Below are 22,794 nucleotides of genomic sequence, written 5' to 3' on the forward strand. Positions count from 1 at the left end.
ATCAACTAAAAAACTCACCCTGATCTGATCGATGGTGAACGTGAGCACGTCGACGTTCGATGATGCGATCGCCTCATCAAGCGAAAAGATGTGCTCGGTGATGAACACATCGTGTGCATGTCACTACGAATATCAATTCTACGAATTCCCCGAACGTATACTTCTGGGCTTGGTTGCATTGCCAATCATTACGTTTGGATTATGCGCTAATCTCACCTCTGTACGTATATTCACACATCGTCTCATGTCATCCTCATCGATCAACTGGTATTTGGCTGTCCTATCAGCATCAGATACATTTATTCTGATTTCGGCGTTTTTTGTTCTATCATTGCCCAGACTCGGCGAATACCTCATGTGGTGGCGTGCGAACTATATCAGGTTGGTGTGTTTGTGTGGTGTTATTGCTCAAAACTCTCCACTTACGTTTTGCACGATTTTTGTATGATGCAAAAACGATGCGCAAAACATGCATATTTCTTGCTATTTGTACGAAATTAATGAAAGGGTCGAAGTGAAATCTTTGTGTTTTTCATGCAGCGATCGTTTTTTTACGAAGCTTTTTTAAATTTCTTTTTATCAAGCTAATCATTGGAATCATTTCGTTGTTGGTGTTGTTGTTGTTTGAGTTTATATCCAGCAAATATGCATGGTTCATGCAAAATCGTGTAGAACTTGTTTCACCGAGTACTTTTTTAAAGAATGTTTTTTCGTTTACTACTAGCCATAGTCTAACATTTAATGAAATTGAATTTTTTTAAAACATGTTCTGCGTATTTGGCAGTTCAACAAAGTTTTTTATGACCTATAAAATTTATGGTTATTTGAAAACGTGGGGAACGGTTGTAATCATGATTCGCGTGATAAAGTACAGTTCACAATTACTTTTTGTTTGAAATTGTCTGCCATTTACTTGCTTGTGAGGAGAAAAAAAAAGTAATTTGGAAAGCTCTTAAACAATTTATTATTACCCATCTAGCTGATGGGTTACTGTAGCATCGGTGCAGGAGCAGACATTATTTATTCATTATTTTGGTGGTTTGTAATGATCATTGGAGAGATTCCGAATTTCTCTAAGAATTCCTCGCACGTTTTGTAGGAAGAGTTACCGTTTTGGGACGTAATATTGCGTAAATAGCATTCCTTCCGACTTTCGGTGTTTTGTTTCGTTCCGATTTCTGATTTTGTACTTTCTAACTTTACCTTAGTTACTTTCCTTAACTACCTCATTTATTCTTAACATTAAGCCAGTAAAATTTCTTTCACGTTAGGTTTCAATTTTCTGATATTGCGTTAAAACTTGTATGCTCTTCCTCACTACGTTTTTTTTGTTGTTTTTTTTTCCCCTTTCGTTTTTTTTGTTTGTCACTTTGCAATACTCTATTTATTGACTTCTTCTTCGTAGTGTTGATTTTACCTTATTGTCCTTTACCTTTTCACTATTGTTTCAAACCTAATGTTATGCAGTCTCGAATAAAGTTAACTTGAAGCATTTTACTAGCTCTGACTTACCGTTGGAGATTTATGTACGTAGAAAATTTTCTGGTCCTTATGTACCATACATGCCTCACACATACCTAAAACTATTTCTTTTCTAGATTCCTGGAATTTTTCGCACACAATCCTGCTTTTCATACGAATTTCTCCTCGTTTTGTTCATCTTTGGTTATCATATGTCTGATCTACGATTTATTCATTATTTATTTCTATTTTGGACGTCTCTGACCTCCGTAGCATCCCCGTTGGAGATGTTTATTTGTGGCTCAAACCTCTCAACTCTTCTGCGCCGCCTAAGACGTGTGCTCTTAAGTGCCAAAGGAAGTAGCCTCAGGGATTAGATGAGCACAGACGCTTTGCTGCTATAGAGAAGTCGGTGAAAAGTGGAAGAGTAAGGCGGTGTGAAAAAGTCACAGTACGAATTCCCAGGGTTTCATTTTAGTTCTTCAATTTGTACACTTTTATTCGGTCGAATTTACAAAAAATTCATATGGAGAGAAAAAATACGAAATTTTAAAAAACTTGGGAACATAGAAACGAGGAGTACTTGTTCTTTTTCCCTTCTTTTTTTCTTTGCTGGTTTCCCGTTTAGATCTCATTAATCATAAATTTCTTTTATTTTATTTTGTTAAAATAGGCCTAATTGATCCTGGGTTACTCTGACGAGTGGATTTATTGAGAATCTTGGTATTCTTTGTATTGCGTACTATATTATATCATTTTCATAATGTAGTACAATATATTACATATCGTATTATATTAAGAAAATGAAGGAATGGAGATAGAAATCGGTTCTTTTTGGCACGAGGCTGAAAGTGAAATTTTTAATCTTTATATTTTCTTTTTTTTTTCTTTTTGCTGATTTTCTGTTTGGAACTCACTAATCATGCTTGAAAGATTCAATTTATTTACTTTTTTTTTGCCGAAAAATGTTAACTTCAGCGATTCCAAGTCTTCGACAAGAACTGACTTTGTTGACATTTTGAGGATCGTGCCGCTTTTCTACGTGTCCCGGCGCTATTTTCTTTTAAAAAAGGATAGTATTAGCATAAATGAATTTTTGCGGAAAAAAGCCGCAGTTCGAACCCATGGTGTGTACTGTGATTTTAGCAGAATGCTCTGCTGTTACAACAATTTTCTTGGTGACCCTAATTAAAGAAATATACATTATATTAATAGAAATATTAGAGAAAATAGTTACGGTGGATGATTACGGTAGATGCTGATTCTATGTAGACTTAGGATGTTTCCGAATCATGTAAACCCATTTGGTGCGGCTTAGATTGACATGGTAAGCTGGTATACTATGTCAGTGACAGAAGATGTCCGAGTTTAAGAAATGCACGAAATACATTTAATCCCTGACGGATTAAACGGCTACATTCAGTCCTGACGACGGTTTTTTGTTTCTTGAATCTTGTGTAGATGTTATTTTGAAAGCATCACCCCACGAATCAGGGGTGATTCCGTCCATTTCTTCCTAATTACAGGCCCGAAAGATGCGGCGCGTGCACAAGGCTGGCGCGCTCCAATCGAACTCGTTATAGAAAATAGCGCCCCGGAGCGCTCGAAGCCGCACCTTCCGGGCCGTTTTTACGGCAATTAGGAAGAAATGGACGGAATCACCCTTCTCCACATAATCTACGACCCCGTTAGGCATAACCCACCTGAAACTCGTAGCATCCCAGATTCGTGGGTTGATGCCTTCAAATCTATCCATTACAATTCTTGCGATTAATCGTTTTACATGAGAGGAATGGAATGAGCCAGAGGTGACCTCGTACTCGTGCTAAGCGCCGTGTAAATCCATTTTTATTAGAACAAAAACGATTTAAGCAAACGACTTTAACGATTTTTCTTCGGGAAATATACAAGTGCAGTAACGCAATTAGCGCAGTAGCGTAACACCGTAATCCATTAATTGTTCGTCTTTTTTTTAGCGTTTTTGCCTTTAATTGTGACCTATAACGCTTAAAGAAAGGTGTTAAAAATCTAAGGAAAGGTGTTACAAAACTGAGGAAATGCGCATGCATTTACTACTGTAAGTGCATGCGCATTTCCTCCGTTTTCTAACACCTAATACTGTAAAATTTTCTAGCAGTTTTTTTTTCCTTTTCTTGCACGAAATCGGTTGTGTCGATTTTCATAGAGATCTGTTTCTCTTGCTGGCTTTTTCTTGATTTTCCTGTTCATGTCAGTTTTTCTTTCGTGAAATCCTCAAATCAGATGAGTCATTTCACTGCATCGTGTTCCTTCGTGTACTTAAAATCGCTGTCTTAACCTAAACAAAAAAAGCGTGCTGTACTCGGGCATTTATCAGGATCGAGAGTGGATTTTCTATGCGATTTATGTGGGGGAAAAAACGAATACAAAACCATTTTTCAGTCTTAAATACGATTTTTCCTCTCTACCGGTTTGAAAATGCATTGCAGGGAACTCTTTTTTTGCTGTTGTTCTGGACGAATGTTCTGTCACAACTCTGGTACCGAATCAGAATTCAGAGAACATTTCATCGAAATGATTCTTGTTGCTTTCGCGTCTTTTTTTTTAAAGATTTTAGGACTTTTTTAAGGATTACTGATTGGTATACGGAAGGACTTTAACCTATCTTGGAGCATAGGGGGACGACATTCCGGAGTCTCAGATTTAAACAAATCTAAAAAAAAACAAAAACACCAAAAAAAAAAGAAAATCCTTCAACTGAGTAAAATCTCGGCAAAAAATAGCACATGGATTCAGCATTATTTCCTAGTTTACGCTACTCTTCTATTTTATGAGGTCTCTTCTTACATCTTATTCGGAAGATACGTATTGATTTGATTGTGCTCACATTCATTTTTTTTTGCTATTTTTGACTTCGATATGAGTCAGATTGCAGGCCACCTGTTAGAAGCTATTTTTTGTAAAATAGTTGATTTTTCATTTTAATTAATGTCAGATTATTTAATGGATTGGAACAATCCTATGGGGTCTCGAAGCGTAGAGGGATCTCTGAAAATCCACAAGAAAAAGGACAAGTTTGTCCGGGAATCGAAATTCTTTTGCTGTTGAGTTGGTTTTTGTTCAACAGGTTTTAGTTTGTCAAAAAAAAAATTCCGCGTTTACATTTCGCCATAAATCTCGTCACGTTTTGTTTATCGCGTGGTGAGTGTCATCTTTCGCGACTTCGAATATGAGATGTCGCATCGTCTCTATGACATTGAAGGAAGTTAACTCGACGTGTTTGCATTCCTATTTACAAAATCCTCGAGGGACACTGAAGATGAAGTGTGACCCGGACCAGCGACTTTTTTCAGAAGTCCCTCTGGGATGATAAAGTCGCGACAATTCCGCTGTTTCTAAATTTTTTTTTGTGGTTAATTGTGGTTGTTGTGGACGAGTTGTCACGTTCAGTTGTAAGAAATGATGCGAAGAATGTACACGTGAAGAATTGTGGTCGTGGACGAGTTGTCACGTTCAACGACTTAGGGTGTGTACTCTTGGAACATGCGAGGGAACGAACAACTTACCTTTCGTTTTCAGCAGTTCATTGCCAATATTAATTATATTAAAAGTGGTTATAACGAAGTTAAAGATGCTGGGGTCTCGTAACGAATAGATAGGAGCAAGGGTGTAATCACAAGTATGAGAGTGATTACGCTTGAATCCCCCAATAATCCAGAGAGAGAAGTGTGTGATCCTTCATCTCCTCAACGATCCAGTTATTACGGGTAGTAGAACGTGGCCAGTCCACAACTATCTACGATCCTCTGCGGAGGGGACATCTTCTGAAGCTTTTTTATTACTTTTGTATTAAATATTATGTATTATATATTGTTAATATTATCATATATTATTTATTAGTTGGTTAGTAGTTGCAATATCGACTACATTAGTTGCATCGTGGACTTTGAACAGCGACGAAGCTGCCTGCGCTTTATCGCGTAATTAGGTGCATTGTTGTGAAGACGGGATCACACAAGACCGTTTCACACGTTTTTTTTTTATTCTGGACTAGTTGGAGGAACTGAGATTGGTCGTGCTCGTGTTTGTGAATCACATACCTTACCCTTATCTGTTCTAAGAGAGAGCGAGGTCCCAATCGTGTAAGTTTCGTGATAGGTAGCGGCAGAAAATTATCAAAAAGTGTAGATGCGTTGACGCACGCGTAGACTCTGGAAGAACCTATGACTCGTGCTAATAATTTTTTTTTTATCACAACTTTTATGATTTAGGTTTAGAACTAGTTTCAGGTCAAATATGACTATCCGAGTATATTAGTAACGTCTAATAGGTAGTTGTTTTTTAGCGCTATTCCCTTGCTCTGACATTCACCATCTTGATTAGGGACGAAATTAATTCCAACTTATTGCTCACATATATATTTGTATGATGAAAATATTTTTCGGCAAGGTGAATGTGTCTTCGTGTCTATTTTTAGGTTAAACTTACTTAGGGAAGAATTTGAATTCACCGTAAAATCAAGTGTAATTCAGTTGAACTTAGTTTCTCACCAAGATACGAAATCAAATTAAATATTCTGAGGGCGTCTGTCTGTCGAAATGGCGCTCGTAAACATGCATTATTGGTTTCATAAGCTGAGTGCATGGTAAGGTTGGTTAAACTCTTGGAAATTCAGTGAATTCACGGGAACTTCACTTCTTGTTTTGTCGATTTTGATGGTTTTCAAGAGGATTTTTGGGTAGCTAGGGAAGATTTATTGGAAATCGAACCTCCCCTGTTCTATTCCTTCCTAATTTAGTTGAATTCACCCAAATTCCATCTTGTTAGCTTCATTATTCAATCTGAAAAGTTCAGCCTGTCGCGAAAGAAAACTCAAAGTTTACGGTACTCTGAAAACCACGTAATATTGCGTACTAATAGATCCTTATTTATTCTTGCAATCTAGTCAACATAGCCATTTTTAGGAATTGTTGAAACGACTATTTTTCTAACTTTTTTTCGGTTGCCGAAGGTACTGAAAAGTTGACTAAAGTGCAACTTTTACTTCGGACTACGTATTTAATTCGCTTTAGGACCCGACCACTTTAGGATCATACCCATTCCGAGATTTCTTCATTGAATTGTAGAGAAGCTGAGACGTTGAAATCTCGCAGAGTATCAGAAGCAAAAGTTCGGGAATAAAAATCAGAAATATGGCAGTCAAGACGTGTGTAAAGTAACAAACAACTTTTAACTTTTATTGCTGCCTTTTTGCTGCACTTTTGGCGATTTTTCTAAATGACCTAGTGTGGGGATCGCTAACAGAATTCAAAAAGCTGCGCGCTACGACCAAAAATCGTGCCTGATTCACTGCATAATGTCGAACATTTCAGAAGCGTGAATGATGCGGAAGTGGCTAAACTTCCGGTGCATACGAATCGCATAGGCCTAAATGACAACCGAGACATGTGCGGCCACAGAGTGCTCTGAATAGGTCTCAAGGGTTTTGCTGCCATGCTTAAGACGATGTTGGTTTCGATGTTTCCGTCCAATCCGGCTTCAACTACGGATAAATCTCATCTCAAACATCTGCTCACATTAAGTTTAGGTTCATTTGAGGGAAAAACTTCCCAGATATGCGCATAAATTACATTTTGAGAAATTTGAAATTACAAAAACAAGGAAAGAGGACTCAATTTGTAAGGTGCACGGTGATGGAAACAACACAGATTCCATTAGAGAAATGCGGCATCAAAAAACTTCTCTTAAGTTAGGCACGCATAAGGAAGTAGGAACTGGAAGGCTTGGGCCAGAAAAAGATTCTAAATTTAGTGAGTCGGAGAAATGACAGATATACAAAAATTTTAAGAGAGGGGTGGACGTATGTGTTCAGAAAAAATCGTGAATATAGAGATGTATCATAGCGGAAGAAAATAAAGAATGTTTCGAAAATTTTTTTACGTAGTTCAGGAGAAGCTTAGAAATACTTGCAAAAATTTAGCTTTCACAAAATTTAAGCAAAAAATGCTGATGACGCATCACGGTGCAGACGGAAACCTGCAAATAAACTAATAAAGACATATCAAGGATTCAACTACTTTAAAGGACATCAGGATTAATTTTAAATGTCATTTTCTCGTCTCCCATTATCAATATAGAAAAAAGTTAATGAGTTCCTACGAAAGACGGAAAGAATCCAATGAAAGTCCCTCCGTTATAGTTGTATGCTTAGAAAGTGCAAAAATGTTGTGTAGATTTGTCTTAAATGAGCTTTGAGCAACTTTGCTGCAGCTCACTGTACGAACGTATCACAGGAACTGTGATAAACAGGAGTTCGAAGTTATTTCAATTTTTTTGCCAAGTAGTTGTTGCATTTTGGGCTGTGCACAGTCAGCGTCGGACGTGTTCAGCCGGATGGACGCGACGTGTGGGCGCTGTCGATGGTGGACACTGATGCTCTGCTTCTCTGTCGCAGCAGGCGATCGATTTTGCAGTTGTGCGGATGGGACCCTGTACTTACTGCACCCAGAGCATCGCGTTGGCATAGATGAACACGTTTGTCGCCGACTATAGCAGCCTCAGAAATGTAGCATCATCTCTAAACACTGAGAATTCGATTCAGGATTCAACGGTCGTGTGGTGAGCAGGTGTCAGCTCATTTAACATGAGTTCGTGTGAATTTGTTGCCGTTGATTAGCTGTTTGTACTTTGAAGGGTGACGGATATTGTCACATCATAAATAATTCTAAGATTCTATTATATACTCAATAATAGCTTGTTGTCCTTTTCCGTACCATCACGTCACGTTCAGTAGCGATGGCCACAGCGGGAATAGAAAATTAAGCAAAGATTTATCGGAATAACCGGTAATGTGCCAGTAGAATGTAATACGGTCAAACCGACATGTAGTACAGTTGCGTAAGCGGCTGCGCACGAAGCGGCGCGGAGAAGCGTTGCGGTTAGAATCTAGCAGAGCCCCTTAGTGACAACATTCGTAACTGTAGTTCAGTCCCACGTCGATTCCAACCGCTAGCGCCGGCACTTACGCAACTGCACCGTGCTTGATGTCGTTTTGACTCTGCTATAAACTACCGTATTCATGTATAATTTAATAATTTTGTAACTTTTTTTTAAAATCAATTTTCAATTATACAGTAAGAAACAATTTTAATGATTTCCGTGAAGACTGCATGATGATCTTTGAAAATCCATCATTCGTTTTTAGTTACTCCATGGCTCCATATATGTATGGCGTTATGATGATGGCACAAACGATAAGGTGAGCTCAATTCGTTTCTAAAGTGATAGCTATCGATTCGTTTCGTGACCAACCACCTTTTCCTTGCAGTGTTTTTATGACTGTCGGCGTCTCTGTTCATCGTTACATTGGCGTTTGTCATCCGTACAAATCAGTGGAATGGTTACCGAAAAAGCGTGTCACGACGTTCATTATTTGCCTTGTCGTATTCAGCATACTGTTCAATACAACTCGCTTCTTTGAGGTAACTATAGCATCATTTCCGATGTTCATTTTTCAATGTTCATGTGTCTTGGCAGCATGCCAAATGGATTTTTTTTTGCTGATTTTTCCACCCGTTTCCATGTCCACTGATTTATCGCATTCCACTAATGTAACGTGCATAGCATTCTGTTCATTCACTCGTGTTCATTCATTCATTCATTCAATCATTCTCTCATTGTTTTTTATTCATTCATTCGTTCATTCATTCATTCATCCATTCATTCATTCATTTTCTCCGTTTTTTATTGATTGGTTGATTGACTAATTCATTCATTCGTTTCCACAGGTTCACGTCTCGAATGTATGCTTTCGTATCAACATCAACTACTACATGCCTTCCCTGCAACCAACAGCGTTACGACTCTCAGATTTATACAGGTACAGAATCACAGCAAAAGTGTTTTTTTTTTTGTTTATTGAGAAAAATAGGCAGCTGGATTACAGAAATATCTTCTTCGGATGGGCTTACACTATAGTGATGTACGTTGTGCCGTTCAGTTTATTGATTATTTTGAATTCGTTGGTGCTCAGTGCTGTGAGACGTAGCCGACGGATGCATATGGTCAGCCAGGTAGGATCGTTGGAAATTTTCCCTGAGAATTCTATGTACTCAGGCTATTTTATTGACGATTTCTTTGATAATTTTGCATTTGGAGCTAAAGACTAGTCTTTCTCCTTTGCAACTACAACTGTCACAGGTGTTTCGAGAGGTTACAGTGTCGTAAATTTGTTTATCCGTTTATTTACATTCATTGTGAGCCATAAGTCATTAGCCAGAAATACCAAGTCCGGAAGTCCGAAGTAAAGTAGAACGACTAGAAATGCACTTATGTTACGGGTATAAATTATTACACTGGTCTCAGTAAGATTGTAGTTTGTATACTATATTTGATATTTTCAAGATAATTGATGACTATTTACACTTATAACAAGTATCGATATTTTGATCAATGTCGATTTACTCGATTCTTGGCCAAAGGAAACTTTGAAGACAGCGTGCCATCAGATTTTCGATGTTTGTATCTCTCGTAGACAATATAGAGTTCGGGCTGTGATAACTAGTATGAGCGTGACCGCGCTCAATACCCCTTAGCCGTCCTAAAAAAACCTGCGTGACAACTGCTTTATTTCCTACGAGGTACGTCAGAACGGACCACAGGTGTACACACTTCGCTCCCCTCAGCAGCCTATTCACTCGTTTTACTTGAATATTGAATATGCTGCCGAGGAGACCTCATTGATTCTCGACCGCTTGTTCATGGACGCTGCACGTGGACAAGGATGTCGCGTTCCAACGTACGTCGTTGGAATTAAAGCGGTTTCCCACGTCGTTTTTTTTTATTATCATTGGGCCACTCGTAATCCACACCCGTACTTTATATTGTCCACGTGAGATACTAACATTGAGAATTTCATGATACGCTGCTTTTAACTGCTCTAGGATCCTAATGTCCTTCTTTTTTTGAAAACTAAAGTTCGTGGTTTCAGTGTGGTCTCGAAAATGATGAATTCTCCAAAAAAGCCGAACGGAAAGAGAGACAAACTTCTATTATGCTCATCGCTATTGTGCTGCTGTTCATCTCTTGTAATACATTGGCATTCGTTTGTAATATCATGGAAAATCTTGATGAAGTGAGTACCGTATCATCTTTTTTTAGTGTATAGGAAGTTTTTGGGAGTGCATCGACTTTTTATGAAAACCTATCGAGATTGTTTTTTTCCCCTCGTGAATAATTTCTTTCAAAGCGTTTCTGATGCGACCAAGAAGTCCTTGATGGGCTGTTCTATGCTTGGTTTAAAATTTCTCTCCTAAAATCTATGATGCAACCAGTGAACGTACAGTATTCCCTTCAAAACTTTTTTACTGTCTTCAATTTTCTAGGTTGGACCCGTTTATCAAAGTATGGTGACCTTCAATAACTTGCTGGTGAGCTTCTTCGTAATTTTTCCATTTACTTGTTTTTGTTGTTGTTGTTTGTTTTTGTTTTTGCAAATATACAGTGTGTTTCTGAGGAATAATGCCGTAATGTTACCAACAAGGGGGCAAAGATTTTGACGAACTATGTGCATGACATTAGAAAAAATATTCTGGAGAATCTTTCTCAGAATGATTCAGCAATTTGATTAGAAATTCTCGTGGATAAGGGTTTTTTTTTTCGTAAATTTCCGGCTTCTTATTTTGCAGTAAGTACGTTCTGTTCGCAGCTAATCTCTCCATCAAATCCTCATTTCGCTGAGAAATTCGCCATTATCGGGGGATAATCTCTTTCCGACGATCTCTACCTCGGTGATCTACAGTAATTCAATCGATGACTGCCCGAACATTCCCTGTCGCAGCAATAACCCACGGCTAATTCGTCAGAAACAGTCTTTAGTTATCGTAGATCGTTTTATATGAAAATTTCTCGGCTTTACTCTAGGTTTTCGAATGTTTTCCGCTCATTCCTTTATTTTCTTTATAACCAATTCTATTCGAAACAAGGTGTTTATCGATTTTGCTTATATTGGGGTTGTGGTTACAGGTTATGGTCAATGCTTCATGTAATATATGCATCTACATGTTATTCTCGGAGAAGTACCGTATGTTGCTTCGCCATTACGTCTTCTGCGATTGGTCCAGGCAAGGCGAAATGCTCATCAGCTCAGCGGCTGGTTGACTTTCTCACCGATAAAATTATATGTACTATTAATTACTAGTTTTTTTTTTGTGTGTGTAGCTACATATATACCATTTGTCAGATTCTTTATCTATAGCGCCTTTTCAACGGGTAACTCAATATTAATGATGAAGAGTAGTGTGTTTTGTGTGAGATATAGTGTGCATTTGTAGTGTTACGTTGGAAAAAATTGACAGTATTCGTCGATTTTGTTGATTCTTTGTTCAGACAATGTTTCTGGAAGTGTGATTTGCCTTATCGGGTTCTTTATTTTGCGTAATACATATTTCTTCATTTGTCGTTCCATTTCATTACATCCGTTGTGTGAGGCAAATAAAAAAGTCGAATTCAATGACGTTCTGACATATAGTGATAGGAACCATAGCATCCGTTCGGGGTTTCCATGTAGAATTGCTTCAAAACGACATGCAGCCCCACGCAGTTCCGTAAGCAGCTGCGCTTGAAGCGAAGCGGTGGAGCTGGCTTCTGCAATCCAGGTGGAACCATCGCGAACTACAGCGATGGATTCGATCGCAGCCGCTTACGCAACTGCACCGAGCTCCATGTCGTTTCTACTCGACTATGGCAACTTTCACATTCAAGTAATAACAGAAGAAGAGATTCCCACAAGAAAGAACATGAAGGTGCTATTTCCACAAATTCGCGGTCGTTCGTGCTGCATTCAGTGATCACGTGCATGGTCTGGAATTAACTGCGGTAGCCGACATGCGCGACAGTACAAAATAAGTCAGCTTCAACATCGATCGCAACGCGAATCGCTTGCGTAAGTAGCCGGTTGAAGGGGCGATCGTGGTGGAACTTCGAATGTAGCGTGTCGAGGCATTGACATAGTGTGGAAACCTGATGGAAAGTATGAAATGCGTGGTATAGATTATGAATATAAGCATGGCCCACTCCAGCCCTCCTAATCGTCTTTAAAATGGTGTGGGAAACGGCGTTTTTTCCTACGAGGTACGTGAAAACGCCTTACCCTTTTGCACGCGCCGCATCCACATACGAGCAGTCGAAGACCAATGCAGTCTCCTCACTATCTTATTCAAGTAAAAGCAATGAATAAACTGCTAAGGGGAACGGAGCGTGTACGAGCGAGTACGTTCAAATCTATCTTGTAGGACGAAGCGCCGTTTTTCAGAACGATTGGGGGAAATTAGAGGGGCAATTCTCATACTCGTAAGCTGTACCCCTGACTCATTGTTTTCCATCAAGTTTTCACGCTATGTCAATTTCATGATAATGTGGCCAGCGAGGGTCCCGCTTCGATCACACCCGCAAGCGCAGACGCTTGCGCGAGAGCACCGAAATCGAGTGGTTCTGACTTCTGAATGTATGAAAGGGCTTTTCTTACCGGAATGCTTGGTACGATATTTCGCAGGAGATTCTTGATATGAAGATTTATTTCCCACCATAGGATCGAGATTTAGAGATGCTATGACTTGCTGCTCAGAATCTCTCGGTTCACTTCTAGGAGAAAGCCTCGATTCCGTTCCTTGGGATTTATACAGAAGAAAATATTGACCTGGATTACCGTTCATCAAAATTTGAACGTTCTAAGATCTAGGATAGGTGAATAGAGCCAATCTGGAGTAGATTGGCGCTTGATATTGATCAATGATCAGCAATCGCTAGAAGTTTCGCTCCTTTTCGCGTCTGGTCACCTAGTGTTATTTCTTCCTCTTTTGTTTCTTATTTTCACTTCTTTTTTTTAAATTTTATTCTACTATCAACAGTAAACCAGAGGCTCCTCTTCATTTACCTTACTTCGTTTAGTGTTTCAGTAAAACTAAACCATCTAACGATACCAGAGGTTGAAAGAGGTATGGTATAGTGATCCCTTTACACCTGGACATAGTGCTGCGAACGTGTACGATTTCTAAAATCGATATGTTTGGTTCTGTACCTATCTGGGTTGATATTTCTAGAGAATTCCTTCTCGTTGAGACCTTATCGATCGCAACTCACTTGGCTATTCCCTCTTTTTGCTGAGGTTGTTATCTATTTTTTCTCTTATGTTTTCCCTTAGAAGACCTATTTCCGCCAGATTTCCGAAAGTTCCGTGAATTTCTTAATATTTCTGCTCATAGTGTCCACGAGTAGAAAATTCTATTCGAAGTACTTTCATTGCTTTTCATTGAATTGCTTGAGCTGTGGCCAAGATTGATACTAATCTTTATTAAGAGCTAACGTTTATGCGTTATCCACCTCGTCAATCCTAGAATCATGGAAAAATCACACCATCAGTGATTTAAAGGCATCACCCCACGAATCTGAGGTGGTGCAGATTTCAGCTGGAGTATTCGTATACAGGATGGGAGACTATGGAGGTGATTCCGTCCATTTCTTCCTAATTGCCGTAAAAAACGGCCCGGAAGATACGGCTTCATTCGTTTTGGCGCACCATTTTGTACAAGAGGTTCGATTAGAGCGCGCCAGTCTTGTGTGGCGCCGCATCTTCCGGGCCGTTTTCTACGGCAATTAGCAAGAGGTGGACGGAATCACTTCCCTCTCCGTAGTCTCCCATCCCGTATACGAATACTCCACCTGAAATCCGTACCACCTCAGATTTCTGGAGTGATGCCTTTAACCACTCAAGCGCTTCATCACCCTACAGGAATCATTCAAACGATAGGGAAACTCAAAGACCAACATCTTGGACAACGCGTACCTCATTTGCTGAGATTTGGTAACGTAACAGACCTCCGCGTATCATAACTATGAATCACAAAGGTTTTTATAGGGACCTAACGGTCCGCTCCGCAGATCAAAACTCGCACAGATCTCGATATGGGGCTAGTTCGTTTGTATTCGCAATGCACTCATCTTTTCTATTTATTTTGAACTTTTAGCGGTTCCCAAAAATGCCTCTAGTGTTCTGCACACCACGATCTCGGATTAATCAAAATTCAACGTGCCAAGATTGAAGGACAGTCGAACATGGGCACTGCTTTTCGACGTACTCATCATCAGGTTCTGTTGATCATCCCCAAGTCTCTTAATTCCTAAGGAAGCTGACATGGAATGCTTATGTGAAGAGAAAATATACACAATTTCAGCGAGGTTCGGCGATCTTGGTTGATCTGGCGTGTTCCGGTTTTCTGGATGTTTCTAAATGATGATTGATTGAAAGGTGAGCGGATCCCAAAACTTCCTTCGTCATCTTCGAGGAACTATGATTTTTCTGAATACTTTGGTGAACAGAAGTCTTATATTCTCGTTGATTGATTAATTGACTGACTGATTGATCTAGGCAATAAAATTGTGCAAACTTGCCAGCGGAAATGTCGAGTACTATTAGTAGCAACTAGTACCCGCAGATGTTCACAAAGCATCTGCGACTTGAGAATTTAGTAGGTGTTGACATTTCTGTCTACACTTGTTCCATGACTTACTAGTGAATTTACTAGTGTACGAGTACCGGACGTTGGATCCTATTCAATGGTTTTGACAGCCGTATTGTAATCTCTCAGGTTGCCATTGTCAGCTGCCGGCACCCGCCTCCACTCCTATGACGTAAACGTCAATCACAAACTTTTCCGCTGACAACATTCGCTTTTACGGATCCAAACAAATTTTAGGTGGTCGAAAATGTTTTGGGGATGATTATGATGAACAGCAACTGTAGTATAGTAGAGTTGAAACACGATGAAGTATAGTAGGATGAAAACATGAAGCATGGTGCAGTTGCGTAAGCAGCTGCGCTACGGAAGCGGCGCGGTGGAAATAGCGGTTGGAATCGAGGTGTGATCATAACGAACTACATCGAGGAATGGTGTCAGCAAGCGATTCCTTCTACGCTAACTTCTAGCGATTCCTTCTACGCACCGCCGAGCGCAACAGCAACGAGCTTCTTGTCGTTTTGATCCTACTATACCTCAATGAGAATTTCATGTAATCGAAAAGCACATTTTTCTAGCGGAAACTTTAAGGATGGGTGTTAAGGAAGAGGAAAAAGAATTGCAAGGGAGAATATCTCCGACTTATGTGTGAACTCGCGCAGTATTACGTATGGCTGTTCTGGTTTGTATGCGCTACCGAATTCTTCGTTCGGTCTCGATCACCCAGCGGTCACTACTAGGCTTCATCAATCTAAGGTGAGCATCTATAGTCGGGTCAAAACGACATGAAGCACTGTGCAGTTGCGTGAGCGGCTGCGCTTGAAGCGATGCGGTGGAGCGCAGCGGTTAGGCTAGGATTATTACTAGCACCACTCATCGCTGCAGTTCGCCATGGTCCCCCCATGAGCTGTTTATAAAAAGAGTACCAATACTGGCTACAGCTCAAGGAAATAAATATAAAAGTTACGAATACAACATGCCAAGGTTCAAGGACAGTCGAACATGGGTAATACATCTTATTTGTTTGGGAAACCAAAGAAGGTGCTTCACTTGGAAGTGATTTGACGTTAATGATCCATCCGTATTGAAAACTTGTAATGATCCTACAAGTAAAGAGTACCAATACCAATAAGTGGCTACACACAGAGCTCCGCAACTTCTGATGTGAACCTCGGTGTATTCTAATCTTAGGTGATTGCGTGTGTATCATTGTAATGATGCGTGTCGCTGCTTTCGAAACCGAATGGGAAGTTAAGAGTCGGTGCGTATTTTCGACGCTGTAGTATCAACCATGGATGAACAGGAGCGTAGTTCTCATGCATCACAATGACGAGGTGAAAGAACTCGAAAGGTCCACAAGAGGTAATCAGTAGTCTTCAGAGTAATCGATTCGAAATTCGCTCGACAATCCAACATCTCTGTAAATCACGGACGACAAAATGCTCAATTGCTCTTATTTTGAGGTGTTTTTGGTGCAATAGTTCGGTTGAGGATCGACATTACATTGCATTGCTTCACTTTGAAGGTGCGTAAGTCACTTCGTCGGCCTTTTTTGATAGTGATACTCACTTTTTTTTCTCCATTTTGACAGCAATTTGCACTTTTTACTGTAATAATTCTCAATTTCTACCTACTCTTTTCACTCTCCCGACCAAGGGTGAGGAGATCGTTGTCTCTCTGAACGATGAGCTGAATTCGAATGTTCTGGTGAATCCGGAGGAATGGATCAAGTACGTTACGTTTTTCCTAACGTCATTTTCCACCTTCGCGCACGAAAAAAGAGGTTTCCAATAGTTTTCAGTCGCGTGCATGTATCTTCATAGAGGACGGTCTCCATGAAAAAAGTTGGAGCTAGATTCCTGCCGCCTAGATGCCCCCGGTTCATTCCTCCAAAATGCGTACCATAATCTATCAGCAATATTCAATTTGACTAATTGTTTAAGTTGAAAGTTCGGATTAAAATTCCTAAAACTGCGGTTTTAACGACCACGGAATGTTGCAGATTTTGAAGAAGCTGGAATCCTTTGTGCGGAAATTCTTGAAATGGAACAATTGAAGAAATAGTCAGTTCAAAGACAGGGTGTTAGTTCGGCCGTTAGCGCTCTGCATGGAGGTTTAGCTCGCAAGCCTTTTTTTTTACTGTTTTTGGACACTGTTTATGTTGAAAAAAAGCCAATCAGTGCTCATCGAATGTTTGTTTATAATCGTGTTTCTAATTAAATCATGAACGCAAAATAACAGCTATCGTTCATGGTGATGGATGGAAAGTTTGTTCAGCGCCACGGCAGTGGTGATGCTGGAGAACAGCTGTCATTTCTGATCAACGATACCAGGGCACTGGAACGGAGTATCAATGTCAATAAAATCACTTCAGGGAACTATGACGGGATGTGCTTTCTATCAAATTTTGTGAAAAGGGTGCTTTTGTCACCATGTGTCCTGAAAAAAGCATATTCCATTGGTGACAATTTACGTCTGATAATGAATCGTTGCTAATAATAAGTGACAGCACATTGTACATTTAGAATATTCTCCTGCACCTTCTTGTTTTTTGCTTTTTCGCTGATATCACAGCTGGAAACTAAATGTTCTCAAGGCGGTGTAGCACGGAACTGACGCTGCACAGAAACCTCTGGGAAAACGTAGCGTTCAGGTTGTAGATTACGGAAACGAGTGTGGCCCCACTCATTTCCACACTAGTCGTCCTAACAAAAGGCGTGAGAACCGGTTTAATTTCTACGAGGTACGTTAGAACGCTGTACACACTTAGCTTCCACGAACGAACGATCGAAAAATTCAATTAGGGTCAATTAGGTCTTTTCAGCAGCCTATTTAAGTGAAACCAATGAATAGGCTTCTGGTGGAACCGGAGCGTGAACAAGGGTGGGCGTTCTAACGTTTCCCGTAGGAAAAAAAATGTTTCCACGCTTTTTTTAAGGGCGATTGAGGGGAATCGAGCGAAGCCACGGTCGCTTCAGTGATCTACAGCCTGAACTCTACTTCCCTTCTGTGGTTTCCGTATCACGTCATTTTCGTGCTACTCTTCCTTATAGTGCACGAAAAACGACAACGGGCTCATTTGCCAGAAATTTTCCTATATTTCCTTATACACATTCGACGATCAGGTCTTAGTTTTACGAGGGCGTGCTTTTGCTCCAACCTCTTCAGATAGAATTTAATTCCTCTCTGTACGTTTTTTCGTTTGTAGATGTCATAAGGTAGGTAGAGAATTTTTGGATCTATAGCATCAGTATGTTGTGTCATACTTGCTCCCTTCTTGCTTGGCACTATACATAGGGTATTATTTCATGTTTTTTATTGTAGTACTCGGCTTGCTGGTAGGTTAGTGCTCTCGAATGAACGATATCAGCAAGATCTGACATTACTAAAAGGAATTATCAACGGTTTCTTTTCTTTTTTTTTGTATATGCACTTCCGTTATGCTGAGTACTTTCGAAGTGATGTCTGTGTTTATTTATTCTATTTTCATATAAGGTTAAAGGCGTTGAAACAAAATTGATGCAATAAAATAGATCCAAAAATTCTCCAGTAGATCAATTCTCCACTCAGTTGGTGTCCAATACGCTTAATTATATCTCCATCAACCTTCATTTATTCCATCAACCTTCATTTATTCAAGATCCTCACCAATAAAGTGTGCCATTAACTTACAAATATAATTACAATATGCAAATATAGCCTTCACCATGCAAAAATTATACTATTAGCATGTTTCTACTGGTTCATGTAGCCGGAGTACCTTTATTTTCTTATTTTTTAAAATTTTACTATTTCCTATATTTAAATTTCCTCCAGTATGTTTTACCAGCTCTTTGCCACCTTTTTACTTGTGATTCCATGTGATAAATAGCTAAGATTGTGCGAAAAATCCACTCTTGAGTGGAAGTCATTAAAAGAGGTATGCTTTGATGAGATCTTACTCTTTAGAATCATAATCATCCCTATCGGGGTCTATAAAGACGCATTAACACTAGATCATACAATGTGTTTCACAGTATTTTGTTGAAAATTGCGCTTAAAATCTTAAAATGCTCTGGTACCATTGCTTTGTGTTCAAATGCGAGCAGTGATGTGACTAGCTTCAGCCAGATGCCAAAATATCTAAGAACATCATCATAGAGACCCAAAAAAACTTTAGCTGGGTAAATTTATTTACTATTTTATAAAATGACTAATGAAAGTCATAGAACAAATCCTTCAAGTTTATTTACAATAATGCGCTAGAGGACTCAACACAGTCCATACGGTCTACCGCAAAATTACCTTTTCTTGTCGCTTGTGTAGAATGTACTTGCACAAAATCCATTTTTTATACAGGACGCGCATCTGAAGAAGGTGATGTTTTAGTAACACACATTCACATCATAATTTAAAGGCAGCATACCACAAAGCTGGCGTGCTATGGATTCCCCTGGGGAAACCTAGAGATGGGTTGTAGATTGCGTGATCTGGCCTGGTTCCGCTCACCTCTCCTCAATCGTCATAAAAAAGCGGCGTTGGAACCGTGAAAAGTGGAGTCTTTCACGCCGTTTTTTTTTCAGAACGATTAGAGAGAGATAAGCGGTAACACACTTGATCCCGCAATGTACAACCCCATCTCTAGCTTTTCCAGCGGTTTCCCTCACTACGTCAGAATTGTGGGATGCTGCCTTTAAAGGGGGCATACCGCGGACTTGGCGTAGTACGGGTTTTCCAGGGGACGTTAACAACAGAACAAAAAAAGCAAAGCAAAAAGAAGGGAAGTTGTCATGATAAGATTCAGAAAAAATTGAAATTCTGAATTTCTCCGCCGAACACTTTGGGCACTCATCCTTGTTCTTCAAGTTAAAAGTATGAAACTTATAGTGCATTTCGAGAAAAAAAGACACTTTACGCTGTTACTGCAAGCCCTACCTCACGCTGCTGCTGAAAATCCTATCTCACGCCTCAGAGCGGCGCAGCGGTGGGCCTGGTAGTCGGGCAGTTATGGTGGCAAGACTTCGTCTCGGCAGGTTCAACCACGCCACAAAGGTGTCCGGCTAGTAGCCCTGTCTTAGGGCCGTGGCTACAGGCTAGCTACGTGAGGAGGCAGTACGACGATTCCCGTGCCGGGCTGCTATTTTGCTAGTGTGACAAGCTGACCGAGGATAACACCCCCGTCGCGTCATACTGCTAAATTCTACTATGTGTTCTTCAGAAGCTGGGGCGGCATCCAGAAGCGACGCGCATTGTACTCGCCCGGGCAATGTGACTAATATGCGAGGGTTACCGGCTGGAGGACGGATCCGGCCAACAACATCCATTGCGCCTGGCAACACTTAACGTTAGGACGCTTACCGAAAGAACTCATGAGCTGGCAGACAGTCCCAGAAAACACCGTGTTATATGCTGTGTACAGAAGACACGCTGGAAAGGCTCCAAGTCAAGGGAATTGGCGGGGAATTGGGAAAAGGCGATGACTACAAGCTTAGCTACCACGGCACATCAAATCGCAATGGCGCTGGTGTCATATTGAACGAGACGTTTAAAAACAGCGTCACTGCAGTGGGTCGACTATCGGATTGTCTAATGGCTCTAAATGTAGACACAGGAGAAGTGGAGTTGCGAGTGGTCTCTGCTTATGCGCCACAGGTGGGCTGTAGTGAAAAGCGAAGAAGAGAAGGCGTGCTTTTGGGAAGATCTGGAGCAGTACGTCAAATCCCTGGAGGAAAGATGTACTTCGAGTCAGAGGAGACTTCAACGGACGTGTCGCTTTTCGGAAAGACGGCTTCGAGAGTTGTCATGGAGGATAGGGCTATGGAGCTCGTAACGACGACGGGTTGCGAATCATGGAGTACGTCGTTGCAAGTGACTTGATCATTGCTAACACAGTATCGGAAAAAAATTGCATTTGATCACGTACACCAGCGGCGTTCGTTAAGCACAAATAGATTTATGGATGTTACGTAGGCGGGATCGCCGACTTCTGCAGGATTCAAAAGTATTTGCTCGTCATGGACTCGAAAATCTTCCGTCCAAGGAAGAGACATCCAAGGACTGAAACACAGCGCATCAAGTGGAGGAATCTGACTTATCGGAAGGAGGTGTTCTTCGCGTCAGTAGTTCCATCTACACTCCCACTCTGCTCGTAGTGTAGAGGAAATGTGGTCGTGTACTTTCAGCGTCATACGCTTGACCGCGGAGAACACTCTGGGAAAAACGACTCTAGGTAAGCGCGATATACAGAAGGCTACGTGGTTTTGGAACGAGGACGTTCAGGCGGCACTTCGTGGAAAGAAGTCCAAATATAAGCTCTGATGGGGGCGCGTCAGTCTGAAGATCGTGGTGCTTACCTAGCGGCGAAGAGTGAGGTTAAGAAGGTAGTCTTCAAGGCGATGTCGGACCGCTACAAGGCTGGGTTCAACATGCTTGATACCAGAGGAGGAGAGCGCACAGTACATCGTTTAATCAGAGCGCGTCACCTCTCGACGTTGGATATGGAGCACACCAAGATCGTTAAGGCAGCTGATGGAGCCGTTCTGCGACACTCTGCTCAGATCCTGGAGAAATGGCGAGAGTACTGTAATCAATAATGTAGTGAAAACTTCAGCCATCCTCCCATCCCAACTGTTCCCAGCGTCGAGGGTCCTGTTTTATTAACTACTGCAGTCGAAGTCACTGCTGCTCTCGCGAAAATGAAATTGAACAGTGCTACCGATCCTGATGACATACCTACTGATGTATGGAAGCTGCTAGAAAATCGAGGGTCCGTGTGGGTCGCAACTCTATTTAACAAGACCGTTGCACGAGGACTTCGGACGACTGCTGTGCCATACGATTAAGGCTTTTGAGCGTATCCTGTAGGGTCGTCTGACCAAGATTTTCAGCGTTTAACTCAATCAGTGCGGCTTTGTAGAACTGCAGCACTATAGATGCTATCCGTGCTGTCCGTATCCTGGAGAAACTTCGAGAGAAGAAACGCGGTGTGCATCTTGCTTTTCTCGATCTTACGAATCGAGGTCTTCCTTGATCTCGAGAAAGCTTTCGACCGAGGAGCGAAGCCTAGCAGCATTGTACGGTGTGCTGCTGGAAAAAAAACGGGCTTCCCTTCACAAGTGTGGGTTCACCACTCTCACCCCTGCTGTTAATACTGTGCATGGACACGATAACGAGGGGAATCCAGAAGCAGCATCCGTAGACCCTACTCTTTGCCGACGATGTCATGCTCGCGTCGAAGTCTCGAGGTGATCTTCAAAAACAAGTAGTCTTGGAAGGATTGCAGCAACATGAATTGTGCCTTAATGTATCAAAAAGTGAGCACATGTATTGCGGACCAAGAATAGAAGATGGTTTAGTTCGTGTCGATGGCACCGAATCAGACAAGGTGAACTGTTTCAGGTACCTTGGATCCAAAGTGACTTCCACAGGCGACATTGATCAAGAAGGTCGAGCAAGTGTAAATGCGGCATGGATGGAGTGGCAAATGAAAACAGGCGTACTGTGCGACAAGAAAGTCCCAGATCGACTGAAGTCGAAGATTTACAGGACGGTTGTGCGTCCTGTTGCCCTTTGCGGATAGGTGTAACGCTAAAAGGTAGGAGGCGCGACTGAATTGGTTTGTCTTGCGGCGAGAGGAAATTTCTGTTGCCAACACCGCTCTGAAGCTCGATGTTTCAGGCGTGAAGCCCGCAGCAGACCAAGGATTCGCTGGTTGGACCGTGTGAAGCTGGATATGACAGATGCGCATTTGTGTACGGCTGATGCCGTGGATCGAAGCAAATGGAAGACAAGAAGCAGAAAGGCGGATCCAGCAACAACGCGGAACAAACGCTAGGAAGAAGAAGAAGAAGAAATTGGTATGTGT

General features: G+C 41.0%; 5 protein-coding genes across 7 annotated transcripts; all 5 read left to right on the forward strand.

Annotated features, from left to right (window-relative positions):
- Positions 1 to 31: 31 nt before the first annotated feature.
- Positions 32 to 14,537, forward strand: RB195_003598 (uncharacterized protein; the record flags this gene model as incomplete). Of its 2 annotated transcripts, XM_064201318.1 has the most annotated exons (11): positions 32 to 381; positions 8,645 to 8,698; positions 8,768 to 8,921; positions 9,228 to 9,319; positions 9,386 to 9,512; positions 10,430 to 10,573; positions 10,824 to 10,868; positions 11,464 to 11,593; positions 14,179 to 14,299; positions 14,354 to 14,405; positions 14,463 to 14,537. In XM_064201318.1, the coding sequence occupies 11 exons, from the start codon at positions 32 to 34 to the stop codon at positions 14,535 to 14,537; spliced, it is 1,344 nt and encodes a 447-aa protein (XP_064057198.1). The 2 variants fall into 2 exon arrangements, with proteins under 2 accessions (XP_064057198.1, XP_064057199.1); XM_064201317.1 differs by lacking the exons at positions 14,179 to 14,299; positions 14,354 to 14,405; positions 14,463 to 14,537 and having other exon boundaries at positions 11,464 to 11,598.
- A 1,709-nt stretch (positions 14,538 to 16,246) lies between these two features.
- Positions 16,247 to 22,654, forward strand: RB195_003599 (uncharacterized protein; the record flags this gene model as incomplete). 2 transcript variants are annotated; one of them, XM_064201320.1, is made up of 6 exons in its annotated part: positions 16,247 to 16,313; positions 16,415 to 16,476; positions 16,608 to 16,681; positions 22,329 to 22,425; positions 22,476 to 22,524; positions 22,608 to 22,654. In XM_064201320.1, the coding sequence occupies 6 exons, from the start codon at positions 16,247 to 16,249 to the stop codon at positions 22,652 to 22,654; spliced, it is 396 nt and encodes a 131-aa protein (XP_064057200.1). The 2 variants fall into 2 exon arrangements, with proteins under 2 accessions (XP_064057200.1, XP_064057201.1); XM_064201319.1 differs by lacking the exons at positions 22,329 to 22,425; positions 22,476 to 22,524; positions 22,608 to 22,654 and having other exon boundaries at positions 16,543 to 16,632.
- Positions 20,337 to 20,807, forward strand: RB195_003600 (uncharacterized protein; the record flags this gene model as incomplete). The annotated part of the gene is made up of 1 exon (XM_064201321.1): positions 20,337 to 20,807. One exon carries the CDS (start codon positions 20,337 to 20,339, stop codon positions 20,805 to 20,807), a length of 471 nt encoding a protein of 156 aa, XP_064057202.1.
- RB195_003601 (uncharacterized protein) lies at positions 21,248 to 21,523 on the forward strand (the record flags this gene model as incomplete). Its single annotated transcript, XM_064201322.1, has 1 exon — positions 21,248 to 21,523. The coding sequence occupies one exon, from the start codon at positions 21,248 to 21,250 to the stop codon at positions 21,521 to 21,523; it is 276 nt and encodes a 91-aa protein (XP_064057203.1).
- RB195_003602 (uncharacterized protein) lies at positions 22,153 to 22,509 on the forward strand (the record flags this gene model as incomplete). The annotated part of the gene is made up of 1 exon (XM_064201323.1): positions 22,153 to 22,509. One exon carries the CDS (start codon positions 22,153 to 22,155, stop codon positions 22,507 to 22,509), a length of 357 nt encoding a protein of 118 aa, XP_064057204.1.
- Positions 22,655 to 22,794: the final 140 nt, after the last annotated feature.

This window comes from Necator americanus, chromosome IV (assembly GCF_031761385.1).
Source record: "Necator americanus strain Aroian chromosome IV, whole genome shotgun sequence".
NCBI classification, from domain to species: domain Eukaryota; kingdom Metazoa; phylum Nematoda; class Chromadorea; order Rhabditida; family Ancylostomatidae; genus Necator; species Necator americanus.